This window comes from Festucalex cinctus, chromosome 6 (genome assembly GCF_051991245.1).
Source record: "Festucalex cinctus isolate MCC-2025b chromosome 6, RoL_Fcin_1.0, whole genome shotgun sequence".
NCBI lineage: Eukaryota > Metazoa > Chordata > Actinopteri > Syngnathiformes > Syngnathidae > Festucalex > Festucalex cinctus.
The window spans coordinates 6,655,210-6,675,841 of record NC_135416.1 but is presented as its reverse complement, the minus strand read 5'-3'; the positions used below and the strand labels follow the sequence as shown (position 1 = coordinate 6,675,841).

Below are 20,632 nucleotides of genomic sequence, written 5' to 3'. Positions count from 1 at the left end.
GTTACATTTGCATCAAGTAATGGATTTATTCAGACAGCTGATCATTTGGTGCAGATTTTGTAAGCCTTTGATGTGGAAGAAACACATTACACATAAAAAAAATACAAATAAAAAACAAGAATTTGCAGTAATATACAAGTAACTACCTCAAGTCAAGTCAAGTCACCTTTATTTATATAGCGCTTTCAAGGAAAATGATCATTATCTCTGTGATGACTAATGGATTATTACAATAATAGAACAATATATGACAGTAAAAACATGATATTTCATCTCTGATTGGACAATGAACATAACTTCATAGTGATGACAAATAACATTTTGCTAGTTTATTTAAAAAAAAAAAAATGCCAGTAAACATGGCACTGACAAAAGACACAGACGTTCCTGATACAGCTAATAAACAGTAAAGCACCATGACACCAGTGATGATTGTTGCTTGCATTTATGATGTTTTTCGAGTTTCACAATCACTCAGACAAAGTCCCACTTGTCCACTGTACAGGTAGAAATACAGAAAAGCATAACATGTGAGTGGATGAGAAATAACTCAAATATGTCATGATCTACTTACCGTCTGACGAAATGCTGTGTGCGCAACCAAGTGCAGGGGCCTGCGTAAATAAACGTTGCATTTAACAATGACCAATTATTACTGATGTACATTGGCTATGCCACTCTTCTGGCAGTGATCATTGCTATGGAAAGCATATATAAAAGCCTCACCAACTGAATCACATCTCTAGCATCTTTGGCGTTGCATTTGAAAGGACTGTCAGAGCATGATACATTTTTACTGAAAAACAAAACAAAACATGAATTTCATTAAAAAAAATTAAAATAAAATACAAATAAAACAAGGCTCTGACAGATCAACCCTTTGATATCTTACCATTCAATCCCGCCACCGTCGGTCTGCTTCTGCACTAGTGCCCTCCAGTGCTCATGTGTTGACTTGATAATCTCCACAGCAAAGTCCTTAATCCAAATACACAAAGCCTATTCACCAGGCTCTTATAGGTGTTCGTATTAAATCCGTGATCATACCTTATCTTGAAACTGAGCGTTGAATCCAAACTGGTTCTCTGGTTTTCCATCCGGAACTTTATATTTTCTGAACCAGTCCACAGTTGCCTCTAAATGACCGGGTCGGCTCTTGCGGACATCATCTATGTCTATGAAGAAAAGAAAAAAGAAAAAAAAATTGCTGCAGAAGGGAATTTGTGGTTTTTTTTGGCAAGAAAATTCTCTACAGAATATGCAGAACATTCATTCATTCTTTGAACCGCTTATCATAATAAATAGTACTGTAGCATGTGCCTCCTTTATTTGTTAAAGCTAAAAGAGTCAATACAATTCTTAACATACCATTGAAACTATAGGACAAAACATACCAAAGGACAGGCAATTCTAGCGGTTTATTGGCATGTCAGTGAACTTGATTCCTGCATGAAATTTAGTGATGTGTGATTTGTTCTGTGAATAAATGAGAATTCTCACATCAGGGTAAGTTTCTGCCCCATCCATAAAGAACATCGCAGAGCAACTACGAAAGGAGACTCACTGTGAACTGTTGACTGTACGCAACCACTGTGTTTAAAATGAAAACGTTGCAAAGTCAGTTTGGTGATACTGTCATCGCCATTAACCTGCAAGGTTTGCCTTTAGACTAGACAGGTATAACTAACGTCATCTAAAGTAAAGTGAAGAAAATATGGTTGCAACATGCTACAATACAGTCAATTTGGCATGTTTCTATTTTTTTGTGTTTCTACTGTAAACAACCTGAAAAAAATCTGACCTGAACAATCACAATTTTCAGTTCCCTTGACCTTCCATACACCTGTGTTGGAGTACTGGTAACATTGGTACACTTCGGTCCATTTGTATAGAGTGGAGTTGAGACAAGTTCAGTTCCACTTATTTGTTGCATGGAATTTAACAGACAAACTATCACATGCTGTGTTGATACACTGACATAATGGACAGCTGGCCACTACTTTTTCTTGGTCAAACAAGAAAACAACCAAAAGCCCTATTTTTCACTAACAAAGATTACATTTGTGTCACTTGCACATAAGTCATCAGTAAAAAGAAAATCTCTCACTTAATTAATGTGATCCTGACAAAAGAAGAAATAAATGAAAAAGATTCCAGTTGTCTCAGGTTTGAAGAGAACCTTCCCCAGATTTCCTGTTCCAGCTCCTTTCAGAGATTTCGGAATAATCAAATGCATTGTTGTTAGTCATAGATGGGTATTTTTTGCTGTGTGTTTTGGGTCTTCATCTTCTTAGGTGACCTATGACCTGCGACTGAGACCAAGCGTTTTGACACTGGGCGGAAAATTTTGCTCTGGATTGCCCTGATTGACTTGTAGAAATTCAGACACCTTTTCCAGAGGCATCAAAACAAAGTCCAGCTAGGTAAGTTCAACACTCAAGACTCACTTCTACTGCTTGATGGAAAGGTGGGTCATGTGAGCATATCACTGCACAGGTTGACAGCAGAAAAAGAGGCCACCAACATGTGGCCCGAGATCTTTTCTGCTTGGCTCTCAGTTTCCTTATTTATCAAAGTTCAGAAAATGTGGGCAACTATATTGTAAATGAGCAAGCTGTCGGCCATTTTTGATGGTTTGTAGTGGGCGGTCCACACTCAGGCAACAAGTGAACTCAATCGTAGGTTGACTGCGACTTCTGAGACACTACGCAAACTGGATAACGTGAAGAAGTCGATGGCTCGCCTCGATGAGTTGATCATCAATTCCTCCATTTGATGCCCACTGAGTGCTCTAGTGAAAGACTCAAGGCTGAAATTACTGTCGGCCTGTTCGCTTGTGATGGGTGGGGCATGAATCCGTTCATTTTCACTTAAGTCAGCCGATCTGAAGAAAATACCCACCATTTAGGCTTTTGGCATCAGGATCCGAGGCATTGATAGCAATGACCTTCCAGTCCATTTCTCCCTCATCAATCATTGCCAAGATTCCAAGCACCTTCACTTGAATCACCTGACCAGGTGAGCATACCTACCAACAAATGGTGAATCAGCACAGAAATTCGCCACTAAAGGAATATTAAGTGGAACAAAACTTCCTATTTAAAAAAAAAAAAAAAAAAAAGTCGACATATATTGTGTTCATACCTGCATGCCGATATCACAAATGTCAATTGGATCATTATCGCCACAGCATTTGGTTTCTGAGTCCATGTGGTTTGGGTCCTCCCACGTCTTTCCCAATGAACGAAGTAAATTAATTATTGTAATTAAATAATTATTGTCCACAAACTAACTGAAAAGCATGCATTAGCTCAAAAGATTGGGAATAAATTATGAGCAAAAATAATTACAGTATAATGTAATACAGATGCCGAAAATTCTACAGAATACTATGTTAGTAAATTACACATTGAAGCTTTATTAATATTAGTAGCACTTGCTAGTGACAATCAAGGTTCCTGACAAATGACTCCCTTACCTGAGGGATGGCACCGTAGTTCCAAATATAACCTTTATGTGGAAAAATGTTGGCAACATATCGAAGCTTGCCTTTCTTTACGTCTTGCTTGATGGGGTTCAGTGGTTCCTTTGTCGCGATCTGGAAATTGTTGAAATGGTGAAGGAGTGTGTATTGGTGTGAGTGAGTGAATACACACGCATTCCCCATGATCCGTGCAAGTGTTTAGGTATGTCTACAATGTAAGCAAATTGTCTTGTCTTTGTCAGCACAAAAATATATATACTTTCATTACTATTATTTTCCACATGACTGCAGTGCATTCCTTCAAAATGTTTGGGTTAGTCACCAGTAGTTGGTAATAGCGGTAATACAAACCTACATTTCTTTTGGTCTGGTATTTCTCTTCCCTGCGTACTGGCGTGAGGTTAAGTTTCATAGATAGATAGGTGCATCACTATATTTCCGATCAACATTAAAGAAATGCTAATATGTATATGCACATTTCAAAATTTAATAAAACATGCAAACAAGACATTTTGTACTCTCAGCAAATGGCATGGAAAGTTTGTTTAACTACAAAAGACTATGTACATCTAATTCATTATATAGAAAAATGTATTCAAGCAGTGGTAAACATATTTTAGGATGCCTATTTTTAAATTATGGAAATTCTTAACTTGGCAAAAAAATGTGGTATTGTCAGAAAACCCTGCCAGGGTGACGTCCACTTACCTCCATCTTAGCGTTTGACCAGCGGGGCACCTCCACGACCATGTTAAAGAGCATCTGAACATACAGACCATATTTACAGTACAAGCGGTATGCTCAGCTGAATTTCATAAGGTAACAGTGCGATAAGAACTAAAGTGAACGTACCTCACTCTCAATCCTTTTGGCCTTCTTGGGTGGCAAATCATTGTGCTGGTGCAAGAAAAACATTACACATGATATAGACATTCTGCATGTAGAAAGAGGCCATGGATTTCATCCGAAAGAATTATAAGGGTTACCTGTTCTGCCTCAGCTATAAGAGGAATATCATGGAAAGGAGAAATGTAGTTGCCGTCTGAATTTTCTGAAGAAGAAAGTAATGGCATAATCAAAAACAACAACAAAATGTTGTCTTTTAAACATGTTCCTGGAAGCAAACCCATATGGTGTGTTGACAGAACATTAAAAAAATATATATAGGCTACCGGTATACAGTTGTCTAAACTGAGGAGGGCTGTAGCGTAAAGATGCCATTAAATGTTATTTAGTGATGTACTCCACTGACTTCGACGTGACTATGGAATCGTTAACTATACCCATGCAGACATCTGCTATGACAGCATTTATTTGTGTAACATGTCAATTTATTTATCCATTCTGGCTTCTATGGTGCTTTTCCCCATTAGGACGCTGGTGATTTATGATGCACGTAATCCATTGGGACTCAATATTTACACAGTATGTTCATTGCTAAGTCTCACTGCGTTTTGACATAAAACACAAATTTCACTAGTGACATGAACACTAGGAACATCGTTATTTTACATTATTTACAACCAAGTACAGTATTAGACTTTTTATTCGTCATATACACTTGAGCATGTCTATTCTGAGTGACTGTTCCGCAAACTCAAGTATCCCAGAGGCTCAAAACTCCTCCGTAAACCTTGGTGGTGCTTTCAGACTGAAGTTACAGACAACGTCAAACATTAAGTTTGTTTGTTTACGTTTCTGGTACAATGGCGGTTCCCTACTTACTAAAATAAATCCGGTAATCTGTGGTGTTTGGGCTGCCTCTCTCCTCGGTTTGATAGTGCATCGTTTTTCTCAACGTGTACAAATGCGGCAGGGAGACTGCACGAGAAAGGAGTTTGCGTCCACAGACGGGAAACGGCCCCAAAAGTGCCCGGAAGACGTTGCCTGAGGACTGGAGTACAAGCGGCAGTCTCATGGCTGACGCTTTCGCCACTACTTCCTGATTCCTGTCTTCCCGCGACAAGGATATCAACACTTCCGGTACAAACCCGAGAAAATGAGAAGTGTCCGTGTTATGATGACGCGACAGGTTACGGGTTCTAATATTGCATTTCGATGTAGTTCGTGTTGATGAAAGTATTTCAGACTTTTGCTGAATACGAAAGAACTGAATAGCCGAGTCACACCACCGCTTAAGAAGACGCTTTTGAGCCACGGCTTTAGTTTGATAATAAAAACCGGAAGGTAATCTAGTACTTCCCTTCTCCTTACGGCAGAAAGAAAGAAAGAAAGAAAAAACACTCAGCAAGCGAGATTACCTGCATGAAAAATAAAATTAATAGCAATGTAATTTCAATTTAGATTGAAATAAAAACAAAAAACACAATTAAAATAAATAAAAACATGAGCATAAATTTCAGGTAGAAACAACTTCATTCAGTAGTGCAAAACCGAGGGAATAATGATTGATTTAAATAAGTCCAGCGTTGTTTCCCTTCCCTTGGTGATTAACAATAAAGCTGTCGAGAGGGTACAGCAATATATCGGCACTGTAATCCATGACAAGTTGTCATTTGAGCATTCCACCCACATCCCCTGACATCTGAATTTAAGATGCTTCCTTCTGGGTGCAGATTTTGTATGCCTAGGTGGAGAACAACAAGGTATAAGAACTCAAAAGAAGTCCTGGGTTCATTTTATGTTGTTTGGTATGAGACGTTACGATTAAAAATGGTCTAGTGCTTTTTGTAATTATTTTTCAGATTTACAAACAAACATTCTTCTAGTTACAACATAACCACAGAGTTATACCATGCCAAATAGTGAGTTTCCCAACTGTGCAAAACACATTTACCTGTAGCCCTCTTGACAGTCTTATGACTTTAATGTTGACACTGCATGAAGCGCTCAAAGTCCACATGCACTGAGCCATGAACAAACAATCGGTTCTTGGCCTCCTTGATCTTTTATCTTCGTATGACGGCAATGCACAGTCAAACAAATGATGTCATCTGCGGATTGAGCGAGCGGGTTATTATTCAAAGGCACAAAACTGGATGCTTGTTTTTGATGCAGTTGCCAGAGAGCTGTCATCGCACCACAAACGTGTTGACATTAATTCTATGCTTGTGACAACATGCGTCAATTGGTCGCCTTTTGTTCAATCTGATGTCAAATTCATGGCAACCCTGCATGTATGAAAGTGGCCTGTGACTGAATGTTAGTACTAAGGTATTCTTTGAAAACATTGTACTTGGGTCTTCTAGGAAATCTGTACTTCGAGACATGATCTAACATTACACCCCTCAGGGACCAAACATATGAACTTGCTAACACTGCGTGTTTGCATGAATCTGAATAGGATTTGGAATGACATTCTACTCACAGTAGCACCAAGAGTTTCATGGTGCACTCATGTGACATGGCCACTATTTGTTATGTATTTATGATAGCACGCACTGACCCGGTGAGTGCATTTAGTGTCACGGGAGTGAAATTGGTGCGCTCACATTACAGACGCTTTCAATAGGGAGTAAATGCATCCGTTCATTGTGCTGCCAAAGAACCTGCTGGTTATTTATTCTTTATTCTTTAGTGATCGCTTTTGCTAAATAATTCATGCATTTGCATGAGAAAGATCTTTATTCAACATTCAGCTGATTGCAACTTTTCTATTATATTAAATATGTAATAAATATGTATAGCTAAGAAGCTAAGCATTATAATTAAAAATAATAAATAGTGAACACACAAAACTTTTTTCCCCCCCCAATTCTATGGACATTTCAAGTTAACAACAATAGTAAATTATATTACTCATTTTATATTTACTGACTAATACAAACTGTATAGAATTATTCTGTATATTTTAAGTACAGTATTATTGCTCATATTAATATATATGCTACATTTAATAGGCAGCAATATGAGTAATAATTTATCTTAACAAATAAAGACATTTGTATCAATAATCTCATGATTTTTCATGGTATTTTAATTATATTAATACGACCACTTTATTAAAATATTTCATTATAGTTTTTTTTTAACTCAATAATTGTGAATACGAGTATACACAATATGAAACATTAAATGTTTAAATGGTTTGTAGCTAATATACATTTTGTTTATAATAAATAACAAAATAATACAATGAAATAATGAGCATGTGGACTATTTTCAATGAATAACTACGTCATGTCATTTAAATTAATGGAATTATTTTTTACAATTTTAATTAGGTTTTTAAATATTTACTGTAATTTTCAGGCGGGGTGGTCACAAGGGAGCACTGACGTTCTCTCTCATGTTTCTAGCTTGAAAAAGTTTTTTAAAGGGAAGTCACATGCGGACGAGAGGCGTGTTCACTCAGCTCTCATGTCAGGTGGCCAGGGTTGGGGTGGAGCCGTGTTACCTGTTGCAGAGTAGGTAACCAGCACACGGGGGAAAGAGTGCACCTGTTCCCGCTGCCGGGGCTGCCTTCCTTAACGGACGAGCTGCTGTGGAAGCTCACCATGGATCCCAAGGAGGCCGGCGGGGCTGAGAAGAACAAGGAGAAGGTGATCAAGCGCAGGAACCGGCCCGTGTTCCTGCGCTACCTGGAGCGGAGGAAGACTGACAGCATCGTGGATGGCGACACCTGCAAAGGTGACATCAACCTGGGGACGCTGGTGAGGCGCAGTCAGTCTGACAAGACGGAGTACAGCGCTAAACTTAAAGGTAAGGTGCCTATTAAGGACATCCCACAACTATGGCAACAATCCATCCGGACATGCAAACACGTCAGCTTGGAAAACTTTTAGATGACAACTCGTTTGACCCAAGATGACTCAAACATAGCCATGGATACTGTGCACCTGTTATGTTCCTATGAGTAGGAGATACTCTCCCGGGGACGGATCCACGTATGCAAACAGTGTCGATAAGTGTGGCGCACACCAGCTGGTAAACAAGCCCTGCGCAGTGACATCCAGTCTGTTCACAAATGATTTTCAAAGGTGGGAGTATGTCACATATGTGCAAGTCATAAATATGTCAAGTCTTAACATTCAAGTTTCAAACAAGTGCTGAGTTACTGTGGACAAAATCACACATGTGCCCACTAAGTTACTCAAGTCATTATTTGGATTAAGTCAGTCATAAGTCATACAATGTTGCCCAGTCACACAATTTATTCGCACATTAGCCAGTATCTATACTTGCATTGATTAGCTGCACAACCACATATTCAGTTTCTAAATTGTCCCAAACATTTCTTCTGTAATGTTTAGTCATTTATTTTCTTCTCAATTAATCGCATGATCAACGTTAAGTTGTTTGACCAGTTATTAAACTTAACACAACAGTTAGCATAGCTTACATGTCTTAGTGGGTTTTAGAGTGAGTTCGATGTCATAGTGACTTGGAGTTAAAAATCTTTGCATGGTAGCATTCTCTTTTTCCTGTTTTTATCTAAAGCATAATTAAATAATTCCCAAAGAAAATGGGGCGGCCCCTGCAATCTGCATCAGAGTATACTGCTTGGGTTGCCAGGTTGCACATTATACACACACATACCCGCACACTCTTTCAAAACCAAAGAGTACACTAACTTGAAATTTTCAAATGTAAATAGATGTCAAATCATTTAAGTCCAAGTCAAAGCTGAGTTAAAAAAAAAAAAAAATCAGCCTAGTCCCAAGACCTAACACCTTGCTGTCTTAAATCTGACCCGAGTCAAGTCATGTGACTCGAGTCTCTGAACTGATGATTTTAGATGATCTAAAGAACAAGCTTAATATGCTGACGCAGTGTTTTTCCCACATACACATGTTCCCAGACAACCTGTCTACAGGAGTCAATGGTTGGGAATGTCGCACTTCAGGCCAAATGAGTGACATCATCACCCCTATAAGTCAAAACTATGTTGGCTTTCCTGCACTACTTGTCCTGTGTGTTGACCCTTTTCTCAAACTAGCTTACTTCCCATTTGCTAGTCGACTGATAAGACAGCTTTCACACATACTCAGTTTACACACACACGCACTTGAATGATCAGCGTCAGTTTACAGTTCACTTGACTCCTCTCCAAGTTCCTTTTGGCAATTTCAGTTTGCCCCCAACAAACCTGCACGATGGCAACTCTTGTTGTTTTCAGTAAACTTGCCACCCGCCCCTGTTTTTGGCTGTGGCCCGCACACACATGCCGACAAAGTGTATTACATATTTACAGGGACATTACCATTGCAAATATTGACAGAGCGATGACTTCACCAGAAAGAGGAAACACGTGAGCACGCCTGCTCGCAACTCTAAAAAAGGTGTCACCTGCCTGCCGGACAGGTTGGTCAACCCGTGCAACGTGACCTCAGTGTGTCTAGCTATGCGCTCAGTACAATAATACTACTAACACATTCCTACTAAAGCCTGACAGCCTGATTGTCAGATATCAAACAAATATAGAGCAATTATCTTGTGGAGTGAGGTGTGTTCAGCGGCATTTTTCCTCCCAATCTGCATGGAAAATAGTTGAGGCCAGCGGCTGTTTAAATACATTTTAAGATTAACCTAAAATGCACTATAACCTTTCCAGGTTAACTTATTGTGACCTTCACTAAACTTTTCAATGCACATTCAACTACCGGTAATATCACCATAAGGTGCCTTTGAGACTTGACAGTTTTAGCACCAAAACTGAGATATTTCCATTGAACTTCAGATTCATTTTCACAAGAGCAAGTCTGTCGTGTCATTTTTCTCCATGGTGATACAGGATACACCAAACCTTCTATTCCTGCCTCTTCGTTCCTTTTCAATTGGCCCAGGCAGTGAAAAGCCCTGGATCCACTTTCATGGGAACTCCTGCTCTGAGAGCCACAATAAAAAATGGACAAAGAAGTCCGGATGTGATCTGCAACAGTTTTAAGAGACCATATTAAATGGTTTGCAACAGTGTAAAGTATCTCGGGCATAAATTGATGCCATTTCATATGATTTCAAACAATTTGATATGAGATGAGACTCTTTCAGGGTGTGCGTACATGTCATAGACAAAGGGCTGTTTGTTCAGCCTACATTAGCCTAAGAGCTGTGGTCCTTATTGAGCTACATAGACTAGTTATTTAGTCATTGAGCGTACAATGAAAGTGCTTTGTTTAAAGTGCAAATGCTTTTTTTTAGATTATGTATACGCAAAATTATTTTGCAATTGGGCAGGGTTGTACTTTTTAGATGAACTACAGTATAACAAAATATACCCTAAGGCAGAGTATGTACACTTTTGAGCACAACTCACCACTGTAGTTAGCAGATAATTGTGCTCATAAGTTGATGAACGCAAATGTGCATGTGTACGACGTCTAGTCTTTCCATCAGTTTCAAGCCTATCTGAACCTCCAACATGATGGACAAGCAAATGCCGATCACATGATTAAACACTATTATTTATTATCACCATAACATACTAGATTGTACACCAATCATTTTATAGTTTTCATGGTCAACCAACAATTTATGTATTTTTTTTTTTTCTTGGGTCATCTGGTTTGTCATCTGACTTTGATTTGTAATGTGACAACGGCAAGCAGCAGCAGTTAATCATTAAAACATTTATGCTATGACATTTTATTTCACTTCATTGTCATTTTTTATATTTGACTTTTTTTTTTTTTACTAATTCTATTAATAATTATTCAATTCTATTTAATAGATTAAACAATTATATAAGTGTATTTTCTATTTTATAACAAGATGTATTCATTATATTTTTTGCTTCTATTTAATAAGACCAATTTTACATGTATATTTAAATTGGGTAGTTATTTGTAATTTAATATGTTGATTACACCGTTTTTTTGTCTATAATATTGAATATTTATAGCCATTTGTCTCTACAAAGCAATGATCCTATTTAATATTCAAATTAATATATTTTGTATAATACAGCACATTTCATATATTGATTAATTATAGTACATATGATATATTTCATTCCAATTTTTGATATGTAACATTTAGAAACATCATGTTGTATTTAATATACAATACTTATATAATATTTATTATTGTTGTTATTATTATTATTTTATTTACCTATAAGTTACACTTTGGCAAATTACCTCAATGCGTGAGGTTTATGTTTTATGCACTAGGGCACACATGCTGTGCCCTGTTGGTCTGTGGTCAAATGGTTTTGTGTGCGCTTGCTAACTTGTGTGTGAGATTCGGTCAGCGCGCGTGTGTCCTTGCAAAGGTGCGGGCTTATTAATGGCCGCCGAGCAGATGGAATGCCTGAGCACGCCGGCGCATTACATCAGCGGTGCGATTCGTTCCGTAACCTGACACGAGCCCCCTGCAGCCTTCCCCTTGCCCTCAATCCCACCCCGAGCAGGAAGCCGTGTGTGGCATCGATTAGGCGGCGAGGCGGCTTCTCTCTTGCCTGAAGTCAAGCGCACAGCCGTCGCAGACTGATTAGCCGGTGTGAGCCGTAAAAAAAAATAGCGCACTGAGCCTGACTGGCATGCTAAATGAGGCCTCGTGGCGCTGCAGTCACAATAATTAGCTCACCATGAAATATTGCAGACAGCTCAGAAAGTTTTTTCCTTCAAGAAATGCCCTTTCCTGATGGATCAGCACGTTAGCGGCTTCCTGCATGGGCTAAAACCCTTTAAACACTTGGAAATGTTGAAAGTATAAAAACGAACAGTGTGACACAGTCAATTGTGGCCATGTATAGTTCTGAAGTCATTGCTAAACAAGGTCACGATTACCTCTGCAAGCATCCAATACGGTCGATGGAGGTCCTTAGCTATGTTCTGATCTCTATATCACAATGCTAAGTGGCTACCTGTTAGCATTACTAACGCACAAATGCAAAAAGTTTCACATGACGCTGACACACCATAAGAAGTAGGGATGTAACGATATCCAAACATCACGATACATTATCGCGATATGAAGGTCATGATGCGATAATTATCACGATATTGTGGGGAGGTTGGCAATACATAAAAAGGTCACAGTATTGTTAAAAAAATGCGCTCATACGAAAGCATTGTACTTTTGTACATTACAGCCATGAAAATTATAAAAATATTATATATAAAAAATATCTATCTATAATCATATATATTGAAGCAAGCCTACATTGACACTTATCGACTCGGTTCACAAGCATAATACGTTCCCCTTCATCTGACCATTAACATGGATTTTAAAAATAGAAGGGCCAAAACATGCCCTGTGAAAAATAAACTGCACTAAATAAATAGCCACCACAGGGTGCTAGAACTGCACAAATGGAAATCAATACGACTTTTTAAACAGATGTGCTACTTTTAATATCATGACGACGACGATATATTGCGGCAGTTTTAACCCTGAGGCGTTATTGTGACTGGTTTGGGGCTTTTTGATGGTTCTGACCAAGTCATTTCAAAATAAGATAATGCCCAGGGGTACTGTGATATCACGATATTGCCGTTATCGTTACATCCCTAATAAGAAGGCCACAAAGGTTAATGGGACAAAACACAAATTTGACTCTACAATTCTGTTGGTGGAATTATTTTTTCAGTTTGTGGCTTTTTTTTTTTTTTTTTTTTTTGCTAAAGGATGATGTCTTTTTTTTCTTCTTTTTTTTGCAATTGATACTAGTTCCCAAGTGTCTGTCTAAATTGTCAGTTATATGCTTTCGTCAAAATACCCTAATGATCCTGAATGACAGTTCAATTTACACCCTCGTCTTAGTCAGTTTGAAAGGTGAAGTTCATGACCATGCTCACCCCACCCATTCTACCGCAACAGAGTGTGACTTTTATTACCGTGACGACTAAGACCTGAACTAGCTGGTTGTGCCAAGGCAAGAGTTTATATAAAAAAACAAAAACAAAAAAAAAAAACAAAAAAAAAAAAAACAGCGCTACTCAAGACAGCAGAATAATTCATTCTATTGTCACTTGTGGAGGTAGCACTTCATCACCAAGAGTGAAGCAGATGCATGCATATGGCATGTCTGGCCAAATCTTCCACCACAATAATAACTTTGGCTAACTTTCCATAGTGAACCCATTTTCAGTAGCTTATGCTAATAAAACTGTTAGCTAATGCTAATCTGTAATAAGGCTGCAATTTTATGTTCCATTTACTTTGGCACTGTAGTGCTTTCACGTGCTATGGCTATCACTTGAACACAAACGCATAACGGTTAATGTAAAAAAAAAAAAAAAAAAAAGTGAGAATGTACTGCTACCGTTTGTTGGTCAAATCCGCCAATAAGAAAATACTGCACATAGGTTTTGCATTTTGTCATCACAATGGCGCATTCACACCAAGTCAATTTAGAGACTTAACTCAACATCCCTGTTTTCGGAATGTAGGAGGAAGCCATAGCACCCAGAAAAAAACCTCGCAAATAGGTGGAGAACATGCAAACTTTTGGGACCTCTCCATTGTGCGGCCAACGAGCTAATTCTACCAAGCTGCCATCACTAACGTAAGCATTTTTCTGCAGAAAAAATGACACCGCACGATTTGTCCACCCCTGCCTCACCCGCGCTGGAGCCAGAAGAGGTCCGTTCGCGAAAGATGAACCGCAGATCAAAAGTCATCCAAGAGCTGATGCAGACTGAAAAAGACTACCTCACTGACCTGGAGTTGTGCATCCGAGAGGTGGTGCAGCCTCTGAGAACCATACAGGTGTGTTATTGCTGATTGTAGCAACATTCAACATCTGGGAAATGTGTTGCAGATATCTGTAATTCAGTTTTTGCCTCATCAACAGAACATCAAATATCTGGAATTTTCTATCAACAATTAGCATTTCAGATACTGTACCCAAACAAACCCCATACACATGAATGGCAAAAGTGAAGTTAATTGGCCTAAGAATTTGAGTTGGGACAACTGAATTACAAATAACATAATCTGTCTTTTCAACAGATAAAAATTATTTTTGAATGAAAATTCCGACTATACAAAGTCAAATTATCCTTTAAAAGCTAAGGTTTGCGATACACAATAACATATTAGAATGTTTGATAGAGCTCATAAGACAGATGTACCTAATGTGTTGTCCACTGTGTTACGTTAGGTTGTCGATGTGGATCGTCTGTTCACCAACATGGAGACGGTGTGCGAGATATCAGCTGCACTGCTAAACAGACTTCAGGAAGCCATATCTGACCCAGATCCCGATGCCGTCATTATAGGTAATCTTCACCACCTGCCCCCTATTCCTCCATGCCTGAATGCTGACCATTTCATGTAAATTACACAATTTTGGAAAATGTGTTTGTTTTGAATGTGAAGGAGACGTATTCATCCAGGCGAAGGCAGCTTTAGAGGATGTGTATAAGATTTACTGTTACCATCACGACGATGCCAACATGGCGCTGGAATCCTATGAAAAAGAGGAAGGAATAAAGCAACATTTCACCACGTGTGTATTAGCAATGAAGTAAGTATTACTTCCTCACAATATTCATTTCAAGCTGCAACTTCCTGATACAGTGGAAATTTTGAGGTGGAACAATACAGGATGCTGTAGGACTTCCAATTTTGGCCTGCATTTTTCTTCACATTGTAAAACAGTTTCCAGGGGTGTTAATAAAATGTCTCTGATAGTGTTTGGTTAAATTATACAAAGGATAATAATTAAAGTACTGTAGTCACTTTGGTGCAAATCACACTATTTTGAAGGGAGGTCAGCCTTTCTACTCAAGTAACTTACTGTATGTCCTTTTTTCAAAACTTATTTTGAACAAAGTGTTGCAAAAAAAATAATAAAAAAAGTCGAAGAAAAATTATGTTTAATTGATGAGGTATGCTGAAGTCCGGAACATTTTGGACAGATGCCGGATGAAAGTTCCTAGGGGCGTTCAACTTTTGAGGTTCCAGTAGATTATGAAATTAACAATACAAATGACATCTCCTATCTGTTCTTAAATTGCAGGAAAATCTACGACCAAGAGTGAGTATCCCGAAAATGGCAAGACTGTACTTGCAGACTTTTTTTGGGGTCCATTTTCGATGATTGTTTTGCATCACAGAGGGAAGCCCCATCTACTGGATATGGGCTCACTCCTCATCAAGCCAGTCCAGAGGATCATGAAGTACCCGCTGCTGCTGGGCGAGCTGTGGCAGGCCACGCCCGAAGACCACCCTGATTTACGGCCGTTGCAGGAGGCCTTCACCGCCGCAAAGATCATAAACGTCAACATCAATGAGTTCAAGAGACGCAAGGACATAGGTAGCCAACTGGACAGAATAAAACATGGTGATCAGTCGTATGCATTGTCCATTCTCTTTTGTTACCATTTGGATTTTCAGTGATGAAGTACAAGAATTCAGAGGATGAAGGAACGCTGCGCAAGCTTCACAAGTTCAACATCCACTCCATTAGGAAGAAAGGTGACAGGTTTGCAGGTTATCTCAAGATCCTCACAGGGGTTGAACCACAGGTAAGAAAAACAAACAATTCACTCATACCTTCAAAATACTTCCTACTCTTTTGGATTCTTCTTGGAGTCTTACATTTTGAGTTTTTATTTTTGCCTACAGGTCAGGGATGAAGTGTTTGACAGGGAGGAGAAGCTGTTCAGGAGCCTGGAGAAAGCCGTAAGGCAGATGGTTAAGAATGTCCAAAGCTACCTGCAGTACACTCAGGTTGGTGAAAAGTCTTTAAAAAATGTATACCTTGTCACTCTTTGTTTCCTCATGCGTTTATGGTTGTGTCTAATTCAGGAGATGGTGTCCGTCGCTGTTAACAATGTCCACGAAATGGAGAACATAGTCAAGGACTCCAACGGCTCATCACACACTAAAAGTGATGACCCCTATGAGCACTATGTGAGTCAAAAAGTCACAAGACGGATGGATAGCTATCTATCTAGCTCATTTATAGATAGATAGATAGATAGATAGATAGATAGATAAGAGATTGAGATCTAGTTAGCTAGCTAGTTAGATAGATTTAGTAGATAAAGTCTGCTATAGCTTGCTAATATGCTAACCTCTTATTCGCTACTTGTGGGAGTAGCTTAGCACTGCTGAAGTTTACTTTCTGTGACTCCAAAAGGAGGCAGCTGTATGAAATAAAGACATTCACACTCAACTACCAATGTCTCACAGAAAGACAACATGGAGCGTCTGGTCCTCGCCCCACTCGCTTCTCTTCAGGGCATGTTCACCGCGCCACAGAAGCTCATCCAAAAACGTTATGACAAACTGCTGGATTACTGCAGTCGGCTTGAGCGCTCGTCCTTTTCTTCCTCATCCTCGTCATCTACCTCTTCCTCCACCCCTTGCCTGGTATCCGTAGACCCGCCCGGTCCTGCCCGGAGGGACTACGAGGCTCTCAACGCGTTGCTCGTGGAGGAGTTGCAGCGGTTCAACATGGCTGCCTATGCCATCCTCAAAAATTGTGCGGTGTATGTCGTGGCCTTGCTCAGAGGGCTGATGGAGGAAATATTGTTAGGTGCTCCCTCCATACAGCAGCTACCAGTGAGCAGTACACCGACCAACACACACAGAAAAACAGTATCTTATCAAGCATATTTATTAGATTAAAATGCTAATTTGCCGCATCATTCGCAGGCTCCATTGTCTAACATCACTGAGGTGCAGAACAGTATTATGGATGAGCTGAACAATCTGGCGTTTGTCAAGGAGAATGCACAGAAACTAATGGAGCGGAAAGTCAGCTTCGAGAAGCAACGGGACAAGAAAATAGCGGTAAGATAAGTGGTCACAGAAATAATTTGCAAGTAGATATTCCTGTATTGAGGTTGGATTGCAACGCTTCCACCAATTTGTATGCCGCTTACGTTGTGGAGGGTAGAGACTCCTCTGAGTCATCAGTGAACCTAACACAATTTATAAACATCGAAACCAATTCGTTTTTAATTAACCTCAACATTTTATGTTTCGTGAATACTGAAGACAATGAGTATTCATGTATACAGCCTGTTTTTATAAATAATGGTGTTAATTTAGTGTCTTCTACCAACATACATTTTTTGCCAACACTGGACAATTTCAAGTTTTGAACTGCTGATAAGTATATGTTCTCTTTAACATGAAGTACTGCATGAGCTTACCATACTTATTTTTTGGACTGTAGAAGAACAAAAAAATGCCACAATCGAAAGTCAAGAACTGTCCTAGATTCAAACCGACAACTTTCTTACTATGAGGCAACAGTTCTAAGCACTCCTGGTGGTTGAGAGGTTACAACAGTTCACTTTCAAGATCGTCTGTCTGGATGTCAAGTTCAAAGTCCCTCATTTCCCCCAAAGAGTTTCACAGTTTGGTGGAAAATTCCAAGTGATAAAGATGAACACAAAGGACACCCCCAGGTGGTGATTAACTGGGGCAATTCCATGCTCCATCAGGTCTCAGCCATTTACACTTAAAAAGCTTTCACTGGAAAGTATCCCTCGACGAACTCCATCCACCTGAAGCTCTACACAGTGTGCCATCTCACATACTACATACATAACTAACAACACTTGTTGCCTTGCAGACGCCGGAGGTGGAGCATCAGACAGAAGAACAACGTGCCCAACTGCTGGCCGAATATCCCTCGAGCCGTCTGTACCAGCTGAAGAGGAAGTGCAATGGTTGCCAGAAGCAGGACCTCAGCCTGCTGGAGGGGGAGCTGGTGGCCTTGCTGGAGGACACAGACCCGCTAGGCAGCAGCAGCCGCTGGCTGGTTCACACGGGAGGCAAGTTTGTGCTCACACGTGCACATAAAGTCACGTTATAAGGATGGCAAGACAAATAAAGAGATCCAAAAAACAGGTCTAGCCTAATCCTTGAACAGGAAGAATTCACCACCTCTGTTGACCATTGAGCACACGCTCCTCTGCAGACTGACCTCAATTTGGCAGCGAAAACTTTCTCACAATGAAGAGCGAGCGTGAGGTGCGCTTATGACAGATGCTGAAAGCTTTAGACCGTCCTCTGGGGACATGTTCCCTCGTAACACTCTACAACAAACCAGTGTGTGTTGTCAGCAGCGTTACTTAGGAAGAGAAAGCCTCACTGCCTGCTGACAATTCCAAAACAAGGGCCAAATATATTCCGCTCACTAGACTTTTACGTTCTCTGTGACACCTTTTTTTGTGAATGCTATAACTACAAAAGATTTGTCTTTCCCCTTGGGATTACAAGATTCCACACAAGCTGGGGTTGAATTTGCTTGTCTCACAGGATCTTATTCATGGCGTATTTCTCTGTACCCAGAGTTAGAAAGATTCCTAGCGTAGCTTGTAGCTACAACAGAACAATGAACAATTCTTAGAATATTCAAAGTGCTCTAACTCTGTCAAATGGCCGTGTTCTGAACAGAACTAGAAATGTCGTGAAATTTTGTTGCATGTTTCTCTCAACTTTGCATGTATTCATATTTTTCCAATGTACCACAATTAGGTGCACAGGGATACGTGTACTCCACGTTCTTGAAACAGTACAACCCTCTGAGAGACTCGCAGAGGGGAGGCCAGGTGGGCAAACAGCAACAACAACAACAACAACAACAGCAGCAGCAGCAGCAGGCACCAGCCATTTCAGACGAGGACTTTGACAACCTCAGCCTTTTCGTGTCGGGCAGCGGGAGCAGCAGCCTGCGGAGCTTCAGTCTCAACACAACCGACAGCAGCTCCAACCTTTCAGGCCTTCAGGGCCAATTTGATACACCGGACGACCTGGATGCTTCGTTTGACACAGACGCCCAGCAGGTTTGTATTAAACCCAATTTGCAAGACAGTTAAAAACTCGAGCCCAGGTAGGGGCCCTCAAGAGCCACTGTCTTGCCCGTTTTAGATGTTTCTCTCCTCAAATACACCTGATTGAATGATCAGGATCGTTAGCAGGCTTTTGGAGAGCTTGGTGATGAGCTGATCATTTCAATCAGCTCTGTTGGAAGAAAACGTCTAACAGAAAGCACAGCTGCTCTGAGGAAGTAAGTGCTCACATCAGCATCAGTGCTGGTGTAGAAATCTAGCAAACAGTGCCACCTACTGGTTAAAGTCAAGGAAAGGCCTTCAGGAGTTGTTTTGCCCTGCATTAAGTCAGGAAAAAAATAGGCACATTGATAAAAAGTAGTCAAATGTTTAATGTATTAGATATTTCTGGAAGTGGTAGTTTAGGAAGAAATATATCTTGGGGGAAAAAAAAAACTTAGGGGTTTCAACTTCCCAGTGAGCCTTAACAGATTAAGAAGAAAATGAATGTGCTACAGTATTAACTCATTAACATTCAATCGCAACTGTGGAAACTGAATGAATGGGATGCCAAATAAGAATACAATGTCTATGTTAACCACTAAGCTAACAATGACTGTTTCCTGCCAAAAAGAGTCAAAATTGTTGGCATTCATCATCTAAAGATATATATATATATATATATATATATATATATATATATATATATATATATATATATATATATATATGCCTAATGTCTGGGGTGTTGTCCTTTACAATTTTTTTTTTTTTTTTAGCAGGACAAATTAATGGGACGCTATGTCTGTATAGCTGTCTAATAAAATTTTAGTCTACTTATGCACCATTATGATAATATGCTTCTTGTCTCTTTGCACAGTACTACGCTGTATATGCATTTCAAGCCCGTTGTGACCAGGAGCTCACACTGCAGGAGTACCAGCATGTACGTATCTTGCAGTTCAATGACTTGGGCGGTAATAAGGAATGGTGGCTAGCGGAGGCTGATGGCCAGCGGGGATATGTCCCGGCCAACTACCTTGGCAGGATGTCCTATGCATAACAAAATACTGTAAATGTCCTGAGTTTAGACCAACTTGCTGTGTTTCAAATTATATTGTTTCACTGAATATTTCATCAGAATGTCACGTGTTTGTGATTTGTGAAACCAAACTGTGGATATTGTCATATTGACAACGTGACCTAATGAAGAACGTGATAAAATATTATAATGCAAGCTGCTGTGCTGAGCACTTTTACTGTTTGTATGACAGTGTTGAGTTTAGAAGTCATATTTGTGAAGTCAAATTTTATATGAAGACATTTTTGGATGTAATAAAGATTGTACATGGAATAATTTATCAAAGAAGTTTAATGTGAAAAGAATTATCCTATGTGTTATTGTTTATATTGTTACATCATTATTAAACAGCCTCTATTAAAATGACTATTGATAATTGCCTTACCCCCCCACTACCACAATTACATACACCATTGTATATCA

At 39.5% G+C, this 20,632-nt stretch overlaps 2 protein-coding genes across 4 annotated transcripts; one reads left to right on the top strand and one right to left on the bottom strand.

Moving 5' to 3' along the window:
• Window position 1: 1 nt before the first annotated feature.
• On the bottom strand, window positions 2–14,015 carry ppa2 (inorganic pyrophosphatase 2). 3 transcript variants are annotated; one of them, XM_077523241.1, is made up of 15 exons: window positions 13,956–14,015; window positions 7,842–7,966; window positions 6,282–6,438; window positions 5,210–6,071; window positions 4,471–4,535; window positions 4,337–4,381; window positions 4,193–4,246; window positions 3,479–3,598; window positions 3,145–3,231; window positions 2,902–3,028; window positions 1,048–1,175; window positions 893–978; window positions 727–796; window positions 575–614; window positions 2–497 (listed from the first exon to the last, which is right to left on the bottom strand). In XM_077523241.1, exons 4-15 carry the CDS (start codon window positions 5,400–5,402, stop codon window positions 475–477), a joined length of 1,038 nt encoding a protein of 345 aa, XP_077379367.1. In that variant the 5' UTR covers window positions 5,403–6,071; window positions 6,282–6,438; window positions 7,842–7,966; window positions 13,956–14,015; the 3' UTR covers window positions 2–474. The 3 variants fall into 3 exon arrangements, with proteins under 3 accessions (XP_077379367.1, XP_077379366.1, XP_077379368.1); XM_077523240.1 differs by lacking the exon at window positions 13,956–14,015 and adding an exon at window positions 8,067–8,367; XM_077523242.1 differs by lacking the exon at window positions 13,956–14,015 and having other exon boundaries at window positions 7,885–8,367.
• Window positions 7,842–20,582, top strand: arhgef38 (Rho guanine nucleotide exchange factor (GEF) 38). The gene is made up of 14 exons (XM_077523237.1): window positions 7,842–8,146; window positions 13,917–14,101; window positions 14,496–14,613; window positions 14,714–14,861; window positions 15,357–15,374; window positions 15,454–15,653; window positions 15,734–15,864; window positions 15,965–16,069; window positions 16,148–16,252; window positions 16,535–16,906; window positions 17,000–17,137; window positions 17,928–18,129; window positions 18,836–19,143; window positions 20,009–20,582. The coding sequence occupies exons 1-14, from the start codon at window positions 7,942–7,944 to the stop codon at window positions 20,189–20,191; spliced, it is 2,418 nt and encodes an 805-aa protein (XP_077379363.1). The 5' UTR covers window positions 7,842–7,941; the 3' UTR covers window positions 20,192–20,582.
• Window positions 20,583–20,632: the final 50 nt, after the last annotated feature.